The sequence below is a fragment of the Scyliorhinus torazame genome, chromosome 17 (assembly GCF_047496885.1).
Source record: "Scyliorhinus torazame isolate Kashiwa2021f chromosome 17, sScyTor2.1, whole genome shotgun sequence".
NCBI classification, from domain to species: domain Eukaryota; kingdom Metazoa; phylum Chordata; class Chondrichthyes; order Carcharhiniformes; family Scyliorhinidae; genus Scyliorhinus; species Scyliorhinus torazame.
This window is the reverse complement of record NC_092723.1, coordinates 152,027,866-152,047,592: the sequence shown is the minus strand read 5'-3', so window position 1 is coordinate 152,047,592 and position 19,727 is coordinate 152,027,866. Positions and strand designations below refer to the sequence as shown.

At 44.6% G+C, this 19,727-nt stretch overlaps 1 protein-coding gene across 3 annotated transcripts in view; it reads left to right on the top strand.

Moving 5' to 3' along the window:
• The window catches only part of rgs11 (regulator of G protein signaling 11), a 196,172-nt gene that overhangs the window by 109,969 nt on the left and 66,476 nt on the right, over positions 1 to 19,727 (top strand). For all 3 annotated transcript variants that reach the window (XM_072481296.1, XM_072481297.1, XM_072481295.1), the window contains exon 8: positions 1,098 to 1,179. In XM_072481296.1, the coding sequence (XP_072337397.1) occupies positions 1,098 to 1,179 (82 nt within the window). The remainder of the gene's footprint in view (positions 1 to 1,097; positions 1,180 to 19,727) is intronic.

Sequence of the window (19,727 nt, the reverse complement as noted above, 5' to 3'; positions counted from 1 at the left end):
AGGCAAACCATTCTTGAAGTTTGGGCCTCAAAAAACACTAAGGGTGGGATTCTCCAACCCCCCCGCCAGGTCAGAGAATCGCCGGGGGCTGGCGTGAATCCTGCCCCTGCCGGTTGCCAAATTCTCCGGCACCAGATATTCGGCGGGGGTGGGAATCGCGCCGCGCCGATTGGCGCCCCCCCCCCCCCGGCGATTCTCCGGCCCGCGATGGGCCGAAGTCCCGCTGCTGGAATGCCTGTACCGCCGGCAAGAATCAAACCACGTCTCTTACCGGCGGGATACGGCGGCGCGGGTGGGCTCCGGGGTCCTGGGGGTTGTACGGGGCGATTTGGCCCCGGGGGGTGCCCCCACGGTGGCCTGGCCCGCAATCGGGGCCCACCGATCCGCGGGCGGGCCTGTGCCGTGGGGGCACTCTTTTCCTTCCGCCTTCACCACGGTCTCCACTATGGCGGAGGCAGAAGAGACCCCCTCCACTGCGCATGCGCGGGGATGCCGTGAGCGGCCGCTGACCCTCCCGCGCATGCGCCGCCCGGCAAAGTCAGTTTTGCGCCAGCTGGCGGGGCACCAAAGGCCTTTCCTGCCAGCTGGCGGGGCGGAAATCAGTCCGGCGCGGGCCTAGCCCCTCAAGGTTAGGGCTCGGCCGCTCAAGATGCGGAGGATTCTGCACCTTTGGGGCGGCGCGATGCCAGACTGATTTGCGCCGTTTTTGGCGCCGGTCGGCAGACATCGCGCCGATTACGGAGAATTTCGCCCTAAGACCCTTATTTTCAAATGAAAAGGGTCTACTACCTGTTCCAGCCATGGGATAATTTTCTCCCCTTTTCTAACATGCTGTATGTATGCTTCCTGCTTGCTGTTTTGGCGAATGGCAGAGATATATTTTGGGGGAAGCTCGATACTTACATGTAGGGGAAACGGACGGAAAGATTAGATGATGAGGGATAGGAGTAAACTCAAGTGGAGCATAAACATTGGTCCATACTGGTTGGGCTGAATGACCTGTTTATGTACTGTAAATTCGATGTACTCAAGTATGTACTCAGATACAGCCAAGTTGGTAAATTGATTCATTTCTCCTTATCTATGTTGATGAACAGGGCAGCTAAGCAACGGAGAAAGTCGGACCGTATTGTACTGGATTGCCAGGAGCAGGCCTATTGGTTCGTCAACAGACCGCCAGTAAGTCATATTACTTACTCGCAATTAAGTTATTCTGACCATTCATTAATTTATGATGGCAGGGTGGCTATGATTTTCCCCTCCAATCGAGTCACCATTTTGAGTGTGTCTAGATAGAGGCGGAGACGTTTAGCCTGCTGATTGACCTGTTGCTGATTGAGTAATGTTTTCTTTCTCCAGTGGATTACAGCTGACATTCGCGCATGTTCTTGGAAGCTTACTGTCACTAAACTGGCAGAAAGGCATCCTCATAAGTCAAATCTTACTGTTGGTACTTGAACTTCTGAGATTTATTTTTGGAGTCCATGGTCCCATCCATTTTTCTGTGAAGACAGAAAACCAGTCATTGCTTTAAATTTGAAAAGGTTTGATATGTATAACATCCTCCCTTTCAACCCCCTCTCACTCTTTGGGAGGAAATGCAGATTTGGTACATCGTCAATACCTTGTGTTAACAAGACGCACTGAGCTCTTTAAGAACTTTCGCTGGAACTGAAAATAAACCTTGTACATATCAAAAAACCCACCTCAAACATGTGTGATGCTGGGCTTACCACTTAGTCATTAACTTGTTTCGTATAAATCTTTGCCAGTGTTAACATTTTGCTCAGGTGGGAGTTGGTCCCCATATTTAAATTTTACACTTTTTCCCCATTCCGCACTATATTGTCTAAATTTACCGAGTGAACATGACCTGATCTGCCCCTCTTGATCTGTCTGAAACGAGAACCCACCTCTTCATTCACCTGAGGAAGGAGCTGTGCTCCGAAAGCTAGTGATTCAAATCAAACCTGTTGGACTTTAACCTGGTGGTGCAAGACTTCTTACTGTGCTCACCCAAGTCCAACGCCGGCATCTCCACATCATGAAATGAGAAATGCATTGAACATAGTAACTGTCTTTACCTAATGCTTGCACATTGCAAAACTCTGCAGATTGTCCAATGGAACTGCAGCCCTGAAAGTGGGCAAGTTGTCCACCACTAATGTGATTACATAGACAACCCATCAATTATATAATAATGAGTCCCGATAGATTCAACCAGTTAGGCTTCAGCTGATATTCACCCCGACATTCGTCTGATTGAATCTTGGTCCCGGCTAATATCTACAATATGTACAATACAGTGCAATACTCGAACCGAGGCCCACTTCATCTCTCGGGTGCTGAAAAGTCTGAGTTCTCCTGTTCGAAAAACCAGCATCTTATACTATGTTGCAACTTTTTGAATTCCTCTCTGCTGCTTGACTTAAAGGTACATGTCCATTAAACATCCTCAGAAACTGTGCAAGTGCCTGGAATCAACATTTATGCTGTATCCAAGGTGCTCTGTCAATCGGTTTCCTGCTGAAAAGAGAGTGGCTGAACAGGAAAGCCCACGTGAACCTCCAAACCAACATCGTTTTTTGCACATCTTTCAGCTCACCCATGGACAAGACATCTGGTGGGAAAAAGGCCCTGCAAAGGCCCCAAACAGGAATGCCTTAAAAAATATACAGATTTCTCAAAGATGTATTTTAGAGCTTTAAAAGGCTCTTCCTATCACTTTCTTTCTGTGTTTCGTTTCCATACAGTGCTATTTAGATATTCATGGGTCTTTTATTCCAGTTGTATTGATTGATTTTTGGTCCATACTCTCGTTATTGGGTTGGTCAGTGGGGATCGCGAATGTTCATAGAAAGGTGAGTGGCCTAAGGGAGGGATTGCATTTAAGTCAGGCTGCCTGAAGAGGCTTTCATGTCCTCCTCGCTTTGCATCTGCAAAGATTGGTTAAAAATAACCTTTCTTTGACACAAATTATGCTCAGCACTCAGAAGAGAGCTACGTCATCAATATCCCAGTGATGTCATGATGAAATTGTTGACCAATTCTTATGCTCAAATGATTATCAGACAAACAACAATCGCATTTTTTCCTGTTCATTCATGGGATAGGGGTGTCGCTGGCTGGCACTTAGGGACATTTATTGCCCATCCCTAATTGCCCTTGAATGAGTGGAGTACATTTAAGAGTAAACCACATTGCTGTGGGGTCTGGAGTCTGTAGGCCAGACCAGGTCAGGAAGGCAGATTAGTGAACCAGATGGGTTTTTATAACAAATGACAATAGATGTTTAATTCCAGATTTTTATTGAATTCAAATTTCATCATCTGCCATGGTGGGATTCGAATCCAGATCTCCAGAGCATTACCGTGGGTCTCTAGGCTGGTGACAATATCACTCCACCGCCAACTCCACATAGCATCCTATGCTTGATGTGTTACTTCATGACAGATGATGAGCAAGTTACATCTTTGGCCATGTCCAGCAAGACGCCATCAGCTATTTCAGTAAACTTGATCAGAAATGAACTGGAGAACTGTCTTCTTGGGATTTGCGTTCAGTGTAGCTTGTAATGATTTGTGCATGTCCGAGGATCATAACTGTCAGCTCTGGTCTGAAATTAAGTGGCATCTTCTTACAGGTGCACTAGTGTTGATCCATACGATGGTGCTGCGGGGAAGCACGGAAGGCAATCCTCTCTGCAAGCATCACTTGCTGCAAAACTTCAATTTCACCAACCATCAAACTGAGGGTTATCTGCTGAGCTCTTCTGACGCTTGTCTGTTGACTCATTTTTCTGCATCTACTGTTCATTAATTTTTTTCCCGCCACATCTTAATTGCCTGTTCCTTCAGCTCTGACAAAGTTTGCTTTATGTTAAGTTGATCTTTAAAGTTCTCCATATTCTGAAATTTTGTCCATTGTGACACTGGCCTTTAATTTTCCCTTTAAATTTCACTTACACATAGGACCGGATTTTTACGGAGTTGGGAAGTCTCCGTGGACCATGGGACCATTAAAAATGATGGACAGGGTCCAGATGTAGATGTCCCACCCCGATTTATTTCCAAAGGTTGGAAGGAGGTGGGCGGGGTGGGGGGGGGGGCGGTTGCGGAGGCGGTTACCTCTTCCAGTGGGGAGGGGGTACCTTGTATGCATCAGGGGTACCTTCCAAAAAATTGTATCCCCTCTTTGTGCCTCCCAAAGTCTATAACTCAATCCCCCTTTTCCATTCTTCCCTTGGATGTCAATCCGTCTCCGCCCAAAAAGTCCAAACTCGCCTCACTCTGTCATTCGTGCTCTTTTCTTCCAACAACTCTCCAGCCCACCTTGGCACTCGCCCCATTAGTGCTGCCTAGGATTTACTTCCAGGGTGGGAGGTTCAGAAATATCCTGACTCGCGCTATCTACCTCAGTAGTGAAAATTCGGCCCAGAATTTTTACTCGTACCATCTCTGGAGCCTTCTCCACTTGCATTGGGAATTACAAATAATTATACAAATGATCCGAGAATTAAATGCTAATTGCATCTGAGATTCATTGCAAATTAAATTAGGACAGATTTATATCTGAAGGTAAAAATCAGCCCCATTACCTGAACTAAGAATGAATAAGAGATTAATCAATGAGTTGATTTTTTTAAAAACTCACTTTGAACCTCACATACATTGGTAAGCATATACTGGTCACGACTCTGCATAAAACTAAGCATCTGTTAACCTTACAGTCCAAATCCCAGGAACAGCGATAACACAAAGGAACAGAAAATATAGACATCACCATGTTCTCAGATCAATATGGTTTCCTCTGTGGTTATTCACAGAACTGAATAAAGGTACTGAGGGTCATGTCCTTAATACAGTGCTACCTAGTTTCAGGCCAAAAAAACTGAAAGCATTAAAACAGCTTTTATCCAGAGCTAAATAGGTTACATTGCCCAATGGGTGGTAATGGATCAAGAGTCACCAGATTAACAGGCTGAATGCGCTGGCAGAAAAACATAGAGCTGTCCCTGGAGGTAACAATGTAAGCTGCTGAAAGCTAGAGCTTTTATTGATTGACAGAAAATATAAGTGATATATCCAGATAAATCTGTGACTTAGGCTCTGTTGTAGATAAATCTGTAATTTAGTGCAGTAGTTTGCATGCTTACTAAAAATGGACAGATGGTCAAAATAAAATTCATATTGCATTGTGCATTAGTAGATGACCTTTCTCTGTTTTATTCCTTTCAAACATGTTAGCTACATTGCACAATGGATTGCAATACTACATTTCATGCCTCATATAACTGCATACAGAAACTTTGATTTCAGTTGTATCATATCAGTAAGAGCTTTGTAAGCAGAAACTAAACAGAAAATGTACCATACAACCACAAAGCAGAAGTGCTTCATAATTGTTACTATGAATATTAACAGAATAATAGAATGCCACAGGTGGAAATAGGCCATTCCACCCATTGAACTCCAGCCAAGGTTTTCTTTCTGCACATTCACAGAATACATACAAGTGATAATATGGAAACATTCAACCCAAGCACCCTGGGCGCGATTCTCCCCCCCCCCCCCCCCCCCCCCCCCCCCCCCCCCGGCGCCGGTTTGGAGAATCGGCTGGCGCGCCATTTTTCCCCGCGACGCCGGTCCGACGCCCTCCCCGCGATGCACCCAAACGGTGAGAACCGCCCCGTCTAGTTCTGCGTGGCGCACGTCGGAGAATCGCCCGGGACATCCAAAATGGCGATTCTCCACTACACCCGCTATTCTCCGGCCCGGATGGGCCGAGCGGCCTGCCCAAAACGACGGCTTCCCGCCGGCGCCATCCACACCTGGTCGCTGCCGGCGGGAACAGCGTGGGAACGCTGGGGGGGGGGCGGCATGTGGGGGGGAGAGGGGGGTTCTTTCACCGGGGTTGCACTCAAAAGGGGTCTGGCCCGCGATCGGTGTCCACCGATCAGCGGGCCGGCCTCTCTGAAGCAGGACCTCCTTTCCTCCGTGCCCCGCAAGATCCATCCGACATCTTCTTGCGGGGCGGTGGCCTTGGGGAGGACGGCAACCATGCATGCGCGGGTGACGCCAGTTAGGCGACGGATGATGCGGCGCCGCTTTTATGCGACGCCAATGCCCGGCGCGTGCTGACGATGCTGCTTTAGCGACACGCCCCCCCGAGTTTCTCGCGGCCCCGATTCTAGCCCATTTTCGGGCCCTGAATCGGTCGAGATCGGTCGTTCACGACGGAGTGGGCACTTAGTCGCGGGAGCGGAGAATCGCGCCCCCTATGTTGGCATTTACCCTCCTTTCAAGCAAATAGTTCAAAGATGTTTATCCAACTATTCCCACATCTCTTCGTCTCTCGTATTCTCTTATTTACCTATCATATCCTGAATGTTGGCAAACCTGCATCCTCAACTATGGATCCTGGAAGTGAAACCCCAACCTCACAATTTTCTGTGCAAAGACATCTCCATTCTAAATCTCTTACAATTAATTTTTGTATTATTGGCCCTTTTTTGAGAGCCCTCATGACTGCTTTCATCTACCCTGTCCTATCCATCCATAATTTTGAACCTCTTACCCCATAGTCTGCATTTTTCTCCAATGAAATGACCCCCTGTGGGATGCTCCCCTTAACCGGCAGCGCACCCACCGGTGTGGGATGGCCGCAATGGGAAGTCCCATTGGCCGGCTGCTGGAAAGGAAGATCCCGCTGCCGGCGGGGAGCTCCGCGCCGCGCCAGAAAATGGGGCTGGCGGGACAGAGAATGCAGCCCCCCCCCCCCTTTATTCAGCTCTTCATATTGGTATTCTGAATATTAGGAAACATGCGAGTGAATCTGTGCTGTTACCCTTCAAGCTTCAATGTCCTTTGTATACTGTGGACCCCAATACCACATAGTTCTATAACTGAGGCGTGAATAAGCTTTTATACAGGCTTATCTTTATCTTCTGTTTTTCATATTCTACACCTGCTGCGATAAAATCTAGAAATCTGTAATCTTTATTATGGGCTTATCAACCTGAGATCCTGGGCGCGATTGAATGGCCTCATCGCGCCTGACTTGGTGACACAACGAGGCCATTGAATCTCACAAGAGGCCCCTCGCAAGGTTTGCGACGCCTGAAATGTCCCGCGAGTGTTAACGAAATTTTGTGAGACGTCGCAATCTGGATCTCGCCCTCACTGAGCAAGATCCAGATTAGCATATTTAGGTGAGTTATCAGGCTCATTTAAACATGCCCTCGCCGGATATTCCCTGCACCCGGGAACCAACAGCCTTGCCTGGGAGATGCGCTAGGGGGCCGTTTAGCACTGGTCTCCACAAACGTGGACCAGATGTAATGGCAGCTGGGGAGGCGGAGGGGTCTTTCAGGCCAATAGAGAGCCCTGGGTGGTCCGGCTCTGGGTAGGTTGTACCCTTGACACTCCCGCTGGCACCTGGCACCTGGGAACCTTGACACTACCATCTTGGCAGTACACCTCAGCAGTACCACCCAGGCACCTTGGCACTGCCAGTCTGGCACTGTAGCAGTGCCACCATCCACTTCCAATGTGCCCAGGTGGCAGACTGCCCAAAGAACAGGCCTGGGGATGCCTTGCCCTTAAGAGGTGGGTTAGGGGAGGGGCGGGGGGGGGGGACAGCTCAATGACCCCCAAAGAGGTAGGTTTGGTGCAGTGGGGGGTCCACAGGCCGCGGCGGGATTGAAAAATCGTGTCCAATCCGCGAGTATTATTCCTGCCTTTATTATTGTGCTTTTTCACGACAATTCACTTGGAAAAGAGTTTAAGGACTCTGCTACAACGGCGATTTTGGCAGAGAATTCTAGCACAGATATATCTGTGGTAAAAGTGATGAGATTTGTTTGCCAATGTGTCCGAACTGTCAGGTTCATATGCTGTTACCCCAACAAGACTCACTATCTGAAATAAAAAGAGGAAGTGCTGGAAAAACTCAGCAGGTCTGAAGAGGAATCATATTGAACTTGAAACATTGTCCGGGATCTTCGAGCCCCGTCATGGAAGAACCCACCGTGGGATATTTGGCAGCCCAGCCAAAGGTCAGTTGACTTTTGGTGGGACCTGACGATCTGTTTCTCTCTCCACCGATGCTATCAGACCTGCTGGGACTTTTCTGAACTTTCTGTTTTTATTTTAGTTCTCCAGCATCTGCAGTATTTTGCTTTTATTTAAGATTCACTACTTGACCAGCTTCAGAGCAAGCAGACAATTTAAAAGTTGGGCAGTATTGAGGACACAACGACTGTAATATCATCAGATTCAGTGTAAGACTAGAAAAAGGAATGATGTGGAGATGCCGGCGTTGGACTGGGGTGAGCACAGTAAGAAGTCTTACAACACCAGGTTAAAGTCCAACAGGTTTGTTTCGATATCACTAGCTTTCGGAGCACTGCTCCTTCCTCAGGTGAATGAAGAGGTATGTTCCAGAAACATTGTCTGGCATCTTTAAATCTGTCTATATATATGTTTCTGGAACATACCTCTTCATTCACCTGAGGAAGGAGTAGCGCTCCGAAAGCTAGTGACATCGAAACAAACCTATTGGACTTTAACCTGGTGTTGTAAGACTTCTTACTAGAAAAAGGAAGACTGAGGGCAGGAATATGTGACTGCAATAGAGCAAATAATAGTAATAAACAAGATCGGCTAGATAAAGTAGAAAGCAAAATGGTAAATAGAGCCACAAATCAGCAGCTGGAAATATTTCAACAAGAGGTGGAACAAATGCAAACCAAGTACATTTTAATAAGAGAGGATGAAAATACTAAAGTCTGGGGTTCTGTGGTTTTATGTCCAATTTGAAACTTACAGGGTGAAAGAAAACTAGGACAAATGCTGAATAAAGAAAGATGCATGTTAAAAATTTCAAGAAAGATGCGTGTTAAAAGTTTTAAGAGTTAGAGAAAATTAGTAAAAATACAGAAGAGCAAAGGAACACTCTATGATGGGCATGATAATAGAGTGAGAAGATAATCAAGGCAAGGGTGGAGATGAAGAGAATGGCAGTGATTGCGTCAAAATTACGACAGTACTAATACAGGAAAAAATTACTAAACCCTTGGCGAAATAAGAGTGAATCAGGGACAGTCAGCATAGATTTCTGAACAGAAGGATGTAGGTGCACAATGTGTCTGACATAGATTTAGAAAGAAACGTTTGAAAGGGTGCTTAAGTTGCAGATTAATGACAAAGGTAGCACATACACACAGGTGTGTAGCCATATAGATAAAGGAGTGGTTGGAAGATGGAAAGTTAAACTTTGGGACAAAATCGATTTTCAACAACTGAAAAGCTTTGGTGAATGGTAATTTACAGAAGTTTGGATTGGTGTCTCATTATTTACTGCAACATAAATGGGCAGGACTTAGAAAAATATGGCACCGATGTTACCTAACTGTATGAAGGACAGTGAAGTCTGTAGTGTGGTTTTCTGCCAGCGTGAATGGGGAGGGAACTTTTTTACAGCCATTTAAATTGCACACTCACATCATTCATATTTCATTTCACTGGAGCCAAGAAGGTGGCTTCAGATACATGATTAAAGGTTATGAAAAGGTTGCAGATTGTGACTATTGGTTGACAAGACCATGAAACAACAACTTGTCATCATATAACTCCTTTAGCACAGTGAAACATTGTAAAGTTGCTTCACAGCAAATGAAAACGTGACATCAAATTAAGTAATGAGATATTAGGACAGCTGATTAAAGTAGGTTTCAGGGAGGCTCTGAAGGTGGACAGCGACATAGAAAGGTAGTGAGGTTGAGGAAAGGAATTCTGGAGCTCAGAGCCTAAGCAGCTGAAGGCAGTCCAATGAAAATTGGGGATGCGCAAGAGGCCAGAATTGAAAAAGTGCAACTATCTCACAGGTTTGTCAGGCTAAAGGGCGACTTCACAGATTGGGAATGGGCGAGGCCATGGAGGGGTTGGAAAATAAAGTGAGCTGTAAAATTGAGTGCAGGGTTGATAGATGAACAGGATTGAGTAAGAGTTGGAGAGTTCTGGGTGGAAGATGGGAGGTGTAATGTTCTTGTGCACTGGTCGGTGTGAATAATGCACAGAAGAACCTCTAGTTCTTGACTAGTTAGTATTTTATTATGAAATAAATGTGTGGTAAAGATAACTATAATAAATATATTACAAACTACTAATACTGATAAATTATCCTAGAGCTACTGCAAGTACGACTATCCACTAACACGACTAACTCCCAACTCCTCGAGGTACAGAGTCACATGGTAGACTTACACTGCCACCTACTGGTCGGAGGTCATTTACATCATTGTCAAGATAGCTTATGAATATTATTACATCCCCTTTCCTTTGGAAATGTAATTATTTACATTCAGGACTTTGTTTAACAGTACAATATGATATGCATAATTATACGTGACATTTAACTATTTATAGTTCAACAGGTTTCCGTCTCTGCTTTGTTGATCTGAGTAGTGGCTGAACCTGTGACTGTGTTTCGTGTTCATTTGTTGTTGTTGATGATATTTCTTGTTTTCTTCTTGACTTTGAGTATCCTGACTTTGTTCTGGCTCTGTATGCTGAACTGATTCTTTTTCAACTGTTTTGGAGTGGTCACCATGTCTTCTTGTGGTTCTCGTACAAAAGGTTGCTGAACCTTGAGCTAGGCTCTTCTGTTCCTCCATAAGACTGTTCTGTCATCAGTGATGATCAGATCCAAGTGAGGACCTGCCTGTCACAGTATCTTAGCATACTTTAACCATCCGTTCCAGTGGAATCTTCCAGTCTGACTGTGCCATCTGGTTGCAATGGTTGGAGTCTTCTCGCGGATTTGTCATCAAATCTCCTTTGCCTCCTTTTTTGAAAGATCGGTTTCCTCTCTAAACCTGGAGTAACTGAATCTGTCGGCAGTTTGAACTGAAGCTTCCTACACCGTATGCAGGTTTTTAGCTTCCTGCACTGTGTGCAGCTGTTCACCTCCCTACACTGTGGGCAGTTTTTTACCATTGCTTCAATATCGCAGTTGATATTGCCCTGCATGACATTTTTGAAGAATCATCTGTGGAATTACAATCCTTTGTTGTCAAAGCAAAAAAACATTTGCCTCACTTAATTCTGCCCTCACATTGAATAGCCAGAGCAGGAACCTATAGATCATCTCTCATGGAGATTTTTTATCATCTTTTGCAAGTCTGTGTCTTTGATTGTTTCTTGTTTAATCAATCTTGATTGGTCATCAGATGCAGGAAGTGATTCAGAAGTGATTCAGTGACCATATCTACATGAACTTGAACATCCTCCTCCATCTGATGTATCCCTTCCATGCCTGTGGCTTGAGATGGTGCATCGGGTACGATTAGATGCTTGCCTGGTGTATATATTGGCTCAAAATCATATCATTGTAGCTTCATTGTCATGCGTTGGATCCTAGGGGACATCTTGTTCAGATTTTTGCTACCAGTGGTCTGTGGTCGGTATATACATAGTCGTGGAACTTAGTAAGACCATTAATTAACCTAGGCATTCCTTTTCAATTTACGCATGCCTGCATTCCATATCTGACATTGATCCGGTGCATATGCTACTGGAAGCCAGTTTTCTTCCACATCTTAATGTATTAAGACTGCTCTCAACCCATCCTTTGAAACGACTTGTCGAAAAACATCAGGACTGGCGCTGTAGTCAATGCTTGTTGTAATTCTTGCCATTCCTGTTCATGTCTAGTAGACCATTGGAATATTGCGTCCTTCTTGATTGTTTCTTTGAGGTATGAAGTTTGCGCTGCAAGGTTAGGTATAAATTTGCCAACAAAATTTATCACTCCCAAAATCCTCAGTATACCTTTCTTGTCATTGGGACGTGGCATATTCAAGATAGCCTTTATTTTGTCTTGATCCGACTGTATACCTTTCTCAGAGAACTCCGGTCTCCCAGGAGCGTAATACTGCAAACACCAAATTGACATTTGGCTTTGTTCAGCTTTAAGCCATTCTTCTTAATGCTCTTCAACATCCTGAGAAGCCTTTTATCACGTTCTTCTAGTGTTGATCCCCAGACGATTGTGTCATCAACATAAACTCTTGACTCTTGGAATCCCTTCAACTATGTGCTCCATGTCATGATAGAAAATTTCTGATGCTGAAGTTATGCCAAATGGCATCCTTGAGCAACAATATCATGCAAAATGTATGTTAAAAGTGCAAACCTTTGTGCTTTCTTTGTCTAATTTCAGCTGCCAGAAGCCTTGTGAAGCATCTAACTTACTGAAATATGTTGCTCCTGCCATCTCGCATGTTATTTCTTCCTTCTTTGGTAACGGATAAATTCTCTTTTAATGTTGAACATAAGAACTAGGAGCAGGAGTAGGCCATCTGGCCCCTCGAGCCTGCTCCGCCATTCAATGAGATCATGGCTGATCTTTTGTGGACTCAGCTCCACTTTCCGGCCCGAACACCATAACCCTTAATCCCTTTATTCTTCAAAAAACTATCTATCTTTATCTTAAAAACATTTAATGAAGGAGCCTCTACTGCTTCACTGGGCAAGGAATTCCATAGATTCACAACCCTTTGGGTGAAGAAGTTCCTCCTAAACTCAGTCCTAAATCTACTTCCCCTTATTTTGAGGCTATGCCCCCTAGTTCTGCTTTCACCCGCCAGTGGAAACAACCTGCCCGCATCTATCCTATCTATTCCCTTCATAATCTTATATGTTTCTATAAGATCCCCCCTCATCCTTCTAAATTCCAATGAGTACAGTCCCAGTCTACTCAACCTCTCCTCGTAATCCAACCCCTTCAGCTCTGGGATTAACCTAGTGAATCTCCTCTGCACACCCTCCAGTGCCAGTACGTCCTTTCTCAAGTAAGGAGACCAAAACTGAACACAATACTCCAGGTGTGGCCTCACTAACACCTTATACAATTGCAGCATAACCGCCCTAGTCTTAAACTCCATCCCTCTAGCAATGAAGGACAAAATTCCATTTGCCTTCTTAATCACCTGTTGCACCTGAAAACCAACTTTCTGCGACTCATGCACTAGCACACCCAGGTCTCTCTGCACAGCAGCATGTTTTAATTTTTTATCATTTAAATAATAATCCCTTTTGCCGTTATTCTTACCAAAATGGATAACCTCACATTTGTCAACATTGTATTTCATCTGCCAGACCCTAGCCCATTCACTTGAGGTTCAGATCCTTGGGTTCCATACAGATTCGTAAGTCGTTGTTCCTCTTCTTGACACAGACCATAGAATTTACCCAATCTGTAGGTTCTTCTATATGTTTAAACTATGCCTAGAGTCATCATCCTTTCTAACTCATCCTTCAATCTATGTTTCAATGGAGCTGGTACACGTCTTGGTGTATGTATTATTGGTTGCGCGTTCTCTTTTAACTGGATTTTGTACGTGAAACGTAGAGTGCCAAAGCCTCGAAAAATCCTCGGAAATTCCTTCAGTGTGGAATCTACGATGTATTTTGTCTGGGTACAGCAGAGTCTGCACTGTAAACCCGCTGAAATAGCTCAAGTGCCTCGCATGCTTCCACTCCCAGCAGAGATTCACATATCGCCTCTACAATGGAAAACTTTACTGTGGGAACTTTGTTCTTCACATTTACATCGAGCTCACAAGCTCCTAGCATAGTAATATAATTTCCGTTGTAATCTTTTAGTAGTACTGCCTTATTTTAACATTTGCAGTTTAATTCTCAGCACATTTAAATCTGACAAACCGATAAGGTTGGCTCTCACTCCGGTGTCGAGTTTGAAGTTAATTAATGTGTCATTATTCATGAATTGAACTATCCATTTGTCTTTTGGAGATTTTGCATTAACTTCACTGTTGCTACAAATTGTCATTGCAATATTGTCATTTTGCATGTATTGACTATCCTTGTCCTCGCTAGAGATTATGTCGACGAAGAACGTGTCTCTGAGGCATACTTCATCAATGATTTTGTTTGTTCCACTTTTTTACTGGTGAAACATTGCTTAGTGAAATGGTTTTTGCCTTTACATTTGGAGCATTGCTTATCAAGCGCTGGACACTGTCGTGGCAAATGTCGATTGCCGCATCTCTTACATGAAACGGAGGTTTCAGTCGGTTGCTGAAAATGGTTGCCGCGCTGAGACTACGGGCGGGATTCTCCGCGGACCGGCGGGGCTGGCCACTCCGGCGCTGAGGAGTGGCGTGAACCACTCCGGCATCAGGCCGCCCCAAAGGTGTGGAATCCGCATCGAGGGCATTGACCCTATGGTACAGACCATGGGGAACTGCCAGGGCTGGCAGAGCCAGATGATGCAGGGGCAGCCAGGACTTGAACCAGTTGCCCCTCCATCCCAAGGTGAACCCCCTTTGGGTGATGACCAGGGGGAGGGGTGGCTGAGTGCCAACCCAGACCCATCCCATGGATTGGCAATGGTGGCCACCAGTTCCCCCGAGTTCCACCCCTCGGGGAGTTGGGGATTGTAAAACATATTAAACACCTTTGTGCACAACCATTATGATGCATCTGTCACTTTCCTCTGCAATGCAGGCTGACCTCCGAACCCTTTGCCCATCTCCCCCGGCATCCGCCCCTCCCCGTGGCACTTACCCATCCTCCAGCCGTGGACATGTCCCCAGATCTGTGTCCTATCTCCTGTATGTTCAGATGTTGGTTGCTGCATGTGTGGTATTGTCTCCCGTAGTGTTTCGGCACAGTGTCCAGGCATCAAGGTGTGATTGGGATTCTGGCAATGACTCCCATATGCTACATGGCCCGCCCATCCAAGGGAATCCACTTGGGATGTGTGAAGTGCTCACTTAACCACAATTGCCAATTCCCAATCAGCAGTAGCCTTCAGCCGCACGGGTAGTCAGTGGGAGTTATGGATAGTAGTTGGGGCAGACAGACAGGGACAAGGGTTGTGCCCGGAACGGGTGAACAATCCAGGAGTTGGCATAATAATAATTATCATCATTATTAGTGTCACAAGTAGGCTTACATTAAGACTGCAATGACGTTACTGTGAAAACGGTGGTGCCGCGAGCGGTTGCCCCACAAGTGCCCCCCCCCATGGCGGTTCACCCCTGCGGAGGATCCCCCACCCCCAGCCTAGGGTCCGTTAGCCCCAACGAGCACTGGGGTGCCAAGCCCAGCGTCCCCGGGCTCCCCATGGAATCCCTTCTGCCAGGTTCATGTTTTTCAAAAGAAGTACTCTGGTGCCAAGGTGAGCACTTGCTGGGGAGGCTGCTGAATGTCAGGAGGCTGTTGGATTTGGGGTGGCTTCTGTTGATTGTATGGAAATTGGGATTACATGGTGATAATTGGTTTCTCGCCAAGCTGCGGCGAGGTCCCGATTTCACCTGCGGGAGCAGGCCGGTTGCATCGCAAACTGTTTGGCGCCTGGCATTTTCTCGCTGTTGGCCTCTCCCGCTATTCACTGGCTTCATTTCGCTTGAGCGCAAGCATAATGAGGCCGGAAAGTTGCGTCCTTTGTAAGTAAAGATGGTCGTGGGCATTTCATGCCATTTATTGATATCATGATCTTGTTTCTTCATGCTGTCAAAAGTTGTCTAAGTGCGCACAAGCTTCTTCACCAAGAGAGCATCTGCCACACTTCCCATTATGCGGACTCATCTCTGATGCTATTTTCAAGTGTTGGGGAAGCTGCTTAGGCCTAAAATCAAGATGCTTCTGAGCCTAGTTTTTCACTCGGTAAGTATTAAAGAATTAAATAATTTGTTGAAGAAGAGGAGTATTAAAGACTGAGGAGTAAGTCATGCAAGAAGATGAGATTAATTGGTGTATGCAAAGAAATATGCAGAAACAGATTTGAGAGGGTCAATAGCCTTGGTTTTTGGTGAAGCAATACATGATTCTGATTTTACACTCTAAATTTAGTCAGTGTAAGTAAACCTTCTCTTTCAATCCCATTTTGATTGTCAAATTTGTGACTTCTCAATACTGTCTCCCCACCAATGATAATTGTTTTCACGCTATCATCCCTTAACTTTCTCAGCACCAGCACTGAGGACCTGGGTTCGAATCCCGGCCCTGGGTCACTGTCCGTGTGGAGTTTGCACATTCTCCCCGTGTCTGCACCCCCACAACCCAAAGATGTGCAGGATAGGTGGATTGGCCACGCTAAATTGCCCCTTAATTGGAAAAAATAATTGGGTACTCTAAATTTTAAAAAAAAAACTTTCTCAGCACCAGTGAAAAATGGGCCTAATTATAATTACAAATCTCTGGTAGGTATTGTGTACAAGGTCAATACTGTTCTGGCCTTAGAGATCCTTCCCCGGAGCATTAAAGTTGATCTGTTTTGCCCAGATGACTTATTGGATGATGATACAACCTATTGTCCATAACGGTTTCAGATCCAATTTCCAGCAGCAGTTGGAACACTGTTAACGTTTTGAGTTCTACAGTTCTGTAGAAGGGTCCATGGACTCGAAAAGTTAACTCTTGTTTCTTTTTCCACAGATGCAGCCACCCTATCCAGTTTATACAACATTTTCTGTTTTTATTTCAGAATACCAGCCCTCCCGCGTATAGTTGGAACACTGTGGTTGACCTCATTACCATTGAACTGGGAGAGGGGGCAGGGTGAGGGGTTGTTGGGGCGGAGTTGCATTTGGGGTGATCATGGGGGGGGATTCAGCCAAGGACCCATCTTTGTTTGATGTCTCTTGCCCTCCTTATGGAAGTGTGCGGGTGAATGTCCAGTGATCAGTTCAGATAAGTAACCTGCTAAAACTTACCAGCTAAGCACAAACCCCTATCCCGGAATGGCCACCTGAAAGAGCTTGTGCAGCGTATCTGGGGCTTGACAAGTTGCTACCGCATCCCAGCAAGAATCCCCGTCTTCAAGAGAAGAAAGAAGATAATTGGAATGAAGAGTAGTTTCTCAGTTTTTGAATAATGTCTGGTGAAAATAATTGAATGGATTTTGCTCTTCGAGAATCTGTCAGACTGGCCAACAAAGATCATTCTGCAATATAATTTGGATTATGTTAATGAGTATTTTGATGAGTAGTGTTACGATCCCAGTTGATGTTATAACTGGACAGGAAGATCTCAGAATGGAACCTTGACTCAAAAGGCCGTAACTCTTTTTCACTCAAACATGGAGGAACAGAGTCAAAGGACTGCTAATAAGTTTTAACAACAAACAAAAACATTTATTGAGCATGGAAAATTGGATTATAATACATTACTCCTTTACTCCCCCCTTAGGTTGACAGTTGTACACAGGTTTTAAGATTAACACCGTATACTTGAAGCTACAATAGCGTCATTAACATACAAAGCCTTGTTTTTAAATCGCACATGTTGGGTCTGGTTAAACACACACTCCACTCTGAACCCAAGTTAGTCTCTGTGGATTTCTTCCTCAGAATTCGCCCAGATGATTGGCATGTGAGAGTTTCCAAACTCCACTCCTAAAATATGCTTTAAAACCTACTCTAATATTCATGCTTTCCATTAGTAGGTTGCATTCTGAAATACACTCCCAAGTTTTCCAAAGGACTCTTTTGAACAGAGCTTCTGCTACACTTCTACTAATGAATCCACTTCAGGTTTTACACCAACCCCTTTTGGGATTTATTTGTCTTGACTGCACACATGTGAGGTCCAGCCTCAAATTCCCACAGATATTTAAATTCACATTCCACAAACCTGAAAATCACTTGAAATGAATGAAAATCGCTTATTGTCACAAGTCAGCTTCAATGAAGTTACTGTGAAAAGCCCCGAGTCGCCACATTCCGGCGCCTGTTCGTGGAGGCTGTTACGGGAATTGAACCGTGCTGCTCGCCTGCCTTGGTCTGCTTTCAAAGCCAACGATTTAGCCCTGTGCTGAACCAGCCCCTGAGATGCCTTTCTGGTGTCTCAGCTCTCCTCTGAGCTCTGTCTCTCTTTACTGAACAGTGCTCTGTTCTCTTACCTTTAACCTCAGACCACCTGGAAACTTCTCATTTTTCTGGATTCCTTAACTAGCTGTCCTTTAGATTTCTGGCATTGGCTTTCTTAACCAATACTCCAAAGCTGAGAGTGATGTTCCCTTTCTAGCTGCCTGTCACCAACTGGTGTAGCTTCCAGCTAAAAGAACAAAGGAAAGTTTGTTTTCCCCTTACAAGGTTTTTAAGTAACTATATATTTTCTTCTTGTCGTAACTCTCTACATCACAATAGAATCCCAGTTTAAACTGATGTAAAAACATGCACAAATACCCTTGCCCAGCATGAATCTAGTTATAAGTCCCTTCCAGGTCCCAAAATATTAAATTAAACCTACCTAAAACTACCTTATTTCTAATGTTTACCAATACAAACATAAATTCCTTAAAACTACCTTTGTTTTTTCTAACAGTGGAAAAATATAATTTCTGTTGGTGCAGTATTTTATTGTTAATAACAATATTAATGTTCAAATTAGCTTCCAAACATTGTTTATGCTGTGCACTGTCTCATACCCATCAGCCAGGTACTCCTGGCTCACACATTCATTCTGAACAATTCACATCTCAATCCCACCATCTGTCCAAATGGCCCTCAAAACATTGAATGGATTATTTTCATGGAATGGTAGTGTGGAAGCTAAAACATGGAACAGAGTAACTATAATTACATTCACAAATATCGCAATTAATGTTGGCAGGGATAGTATTACACGTCACTGGAGGTTATACGCCATGTAACAGATCTTAAATTTATCTCTTTATTCCCGTACCGGCCTCCCCGAACAGGCGTCAGAATGTGGCTACTAGGGGCTTTTCACAGTAACTTCATTGAAGCCTACTTGTGACAATAAGCGATTATTATTATTATATTATTACCTCGAACCAGAGATCAATAAACCAGTGCCTATGTACCACAGTGAATAATTTATATGGTAATAATTAATCCCTTCTGTCAGAAAAAATCTCGTCTGGCCCAAAGCACCAATCAGCGATAGCATTAATTTCAGTGCCTCAGGTTCACATACACACAAAACGTACTTATTTTTAAGATGATATATTTCAGAAAGTTTCCTGTGTTATGAAGTTCATCTGTATTTGAATGTGGTTTATCTTTCGCTTCCCTTTACTTGGTATTATTTTTATTGATCTGACTTTGGAACCCATTTAAGGCCTATTATTACTCCAAAGAGAGTCCCATTTAAAAAGATAAATTTGAACAATATTGGTACTTGAAAATATGACAATTCATTCACATGGCCAGCATACAGATTGATGAGCATTAATTCTGCCTCATTTGTTTGCCTGGCATTCATCAGCCAGTTTCCGTAATATGGTGTCAGTCGTAACATATTACCTTTACCTCGATATTAAATTTAAAATCAAACTATTTTATAGTTTTGATTCTTTTTCTGCAAAAGAAACCTGGCTGGTCACTTAAAAAGCTTTTGAAATTCAGTGACATTTTCAGGGGCAGGAACTTTGAGTCAAATGGGTGGGAGTGGGGCGGCCAACCCAGCACTTTGGTGGGAACAGTCACCTGGCAGTGAATTTCCCTGAATTAACAAATCAGAGGGCACATTCGCTGTCTAAATACGGATGGTGGGTAGGCTCTCAAAGCTGGAGAGGCAAATAAGAGACACTCCAGAATGGGGAGGAACTGTAATCTGCTATTGCAGGTAAGGGGGAGAGAGCAGGGCCGCCATCTTGAGGCAGCCTCGCAGCATCTTTAAATAACTTGAAATTTGAAACTATTGCCACAAGGAGACTTGCAGCCATAGCTG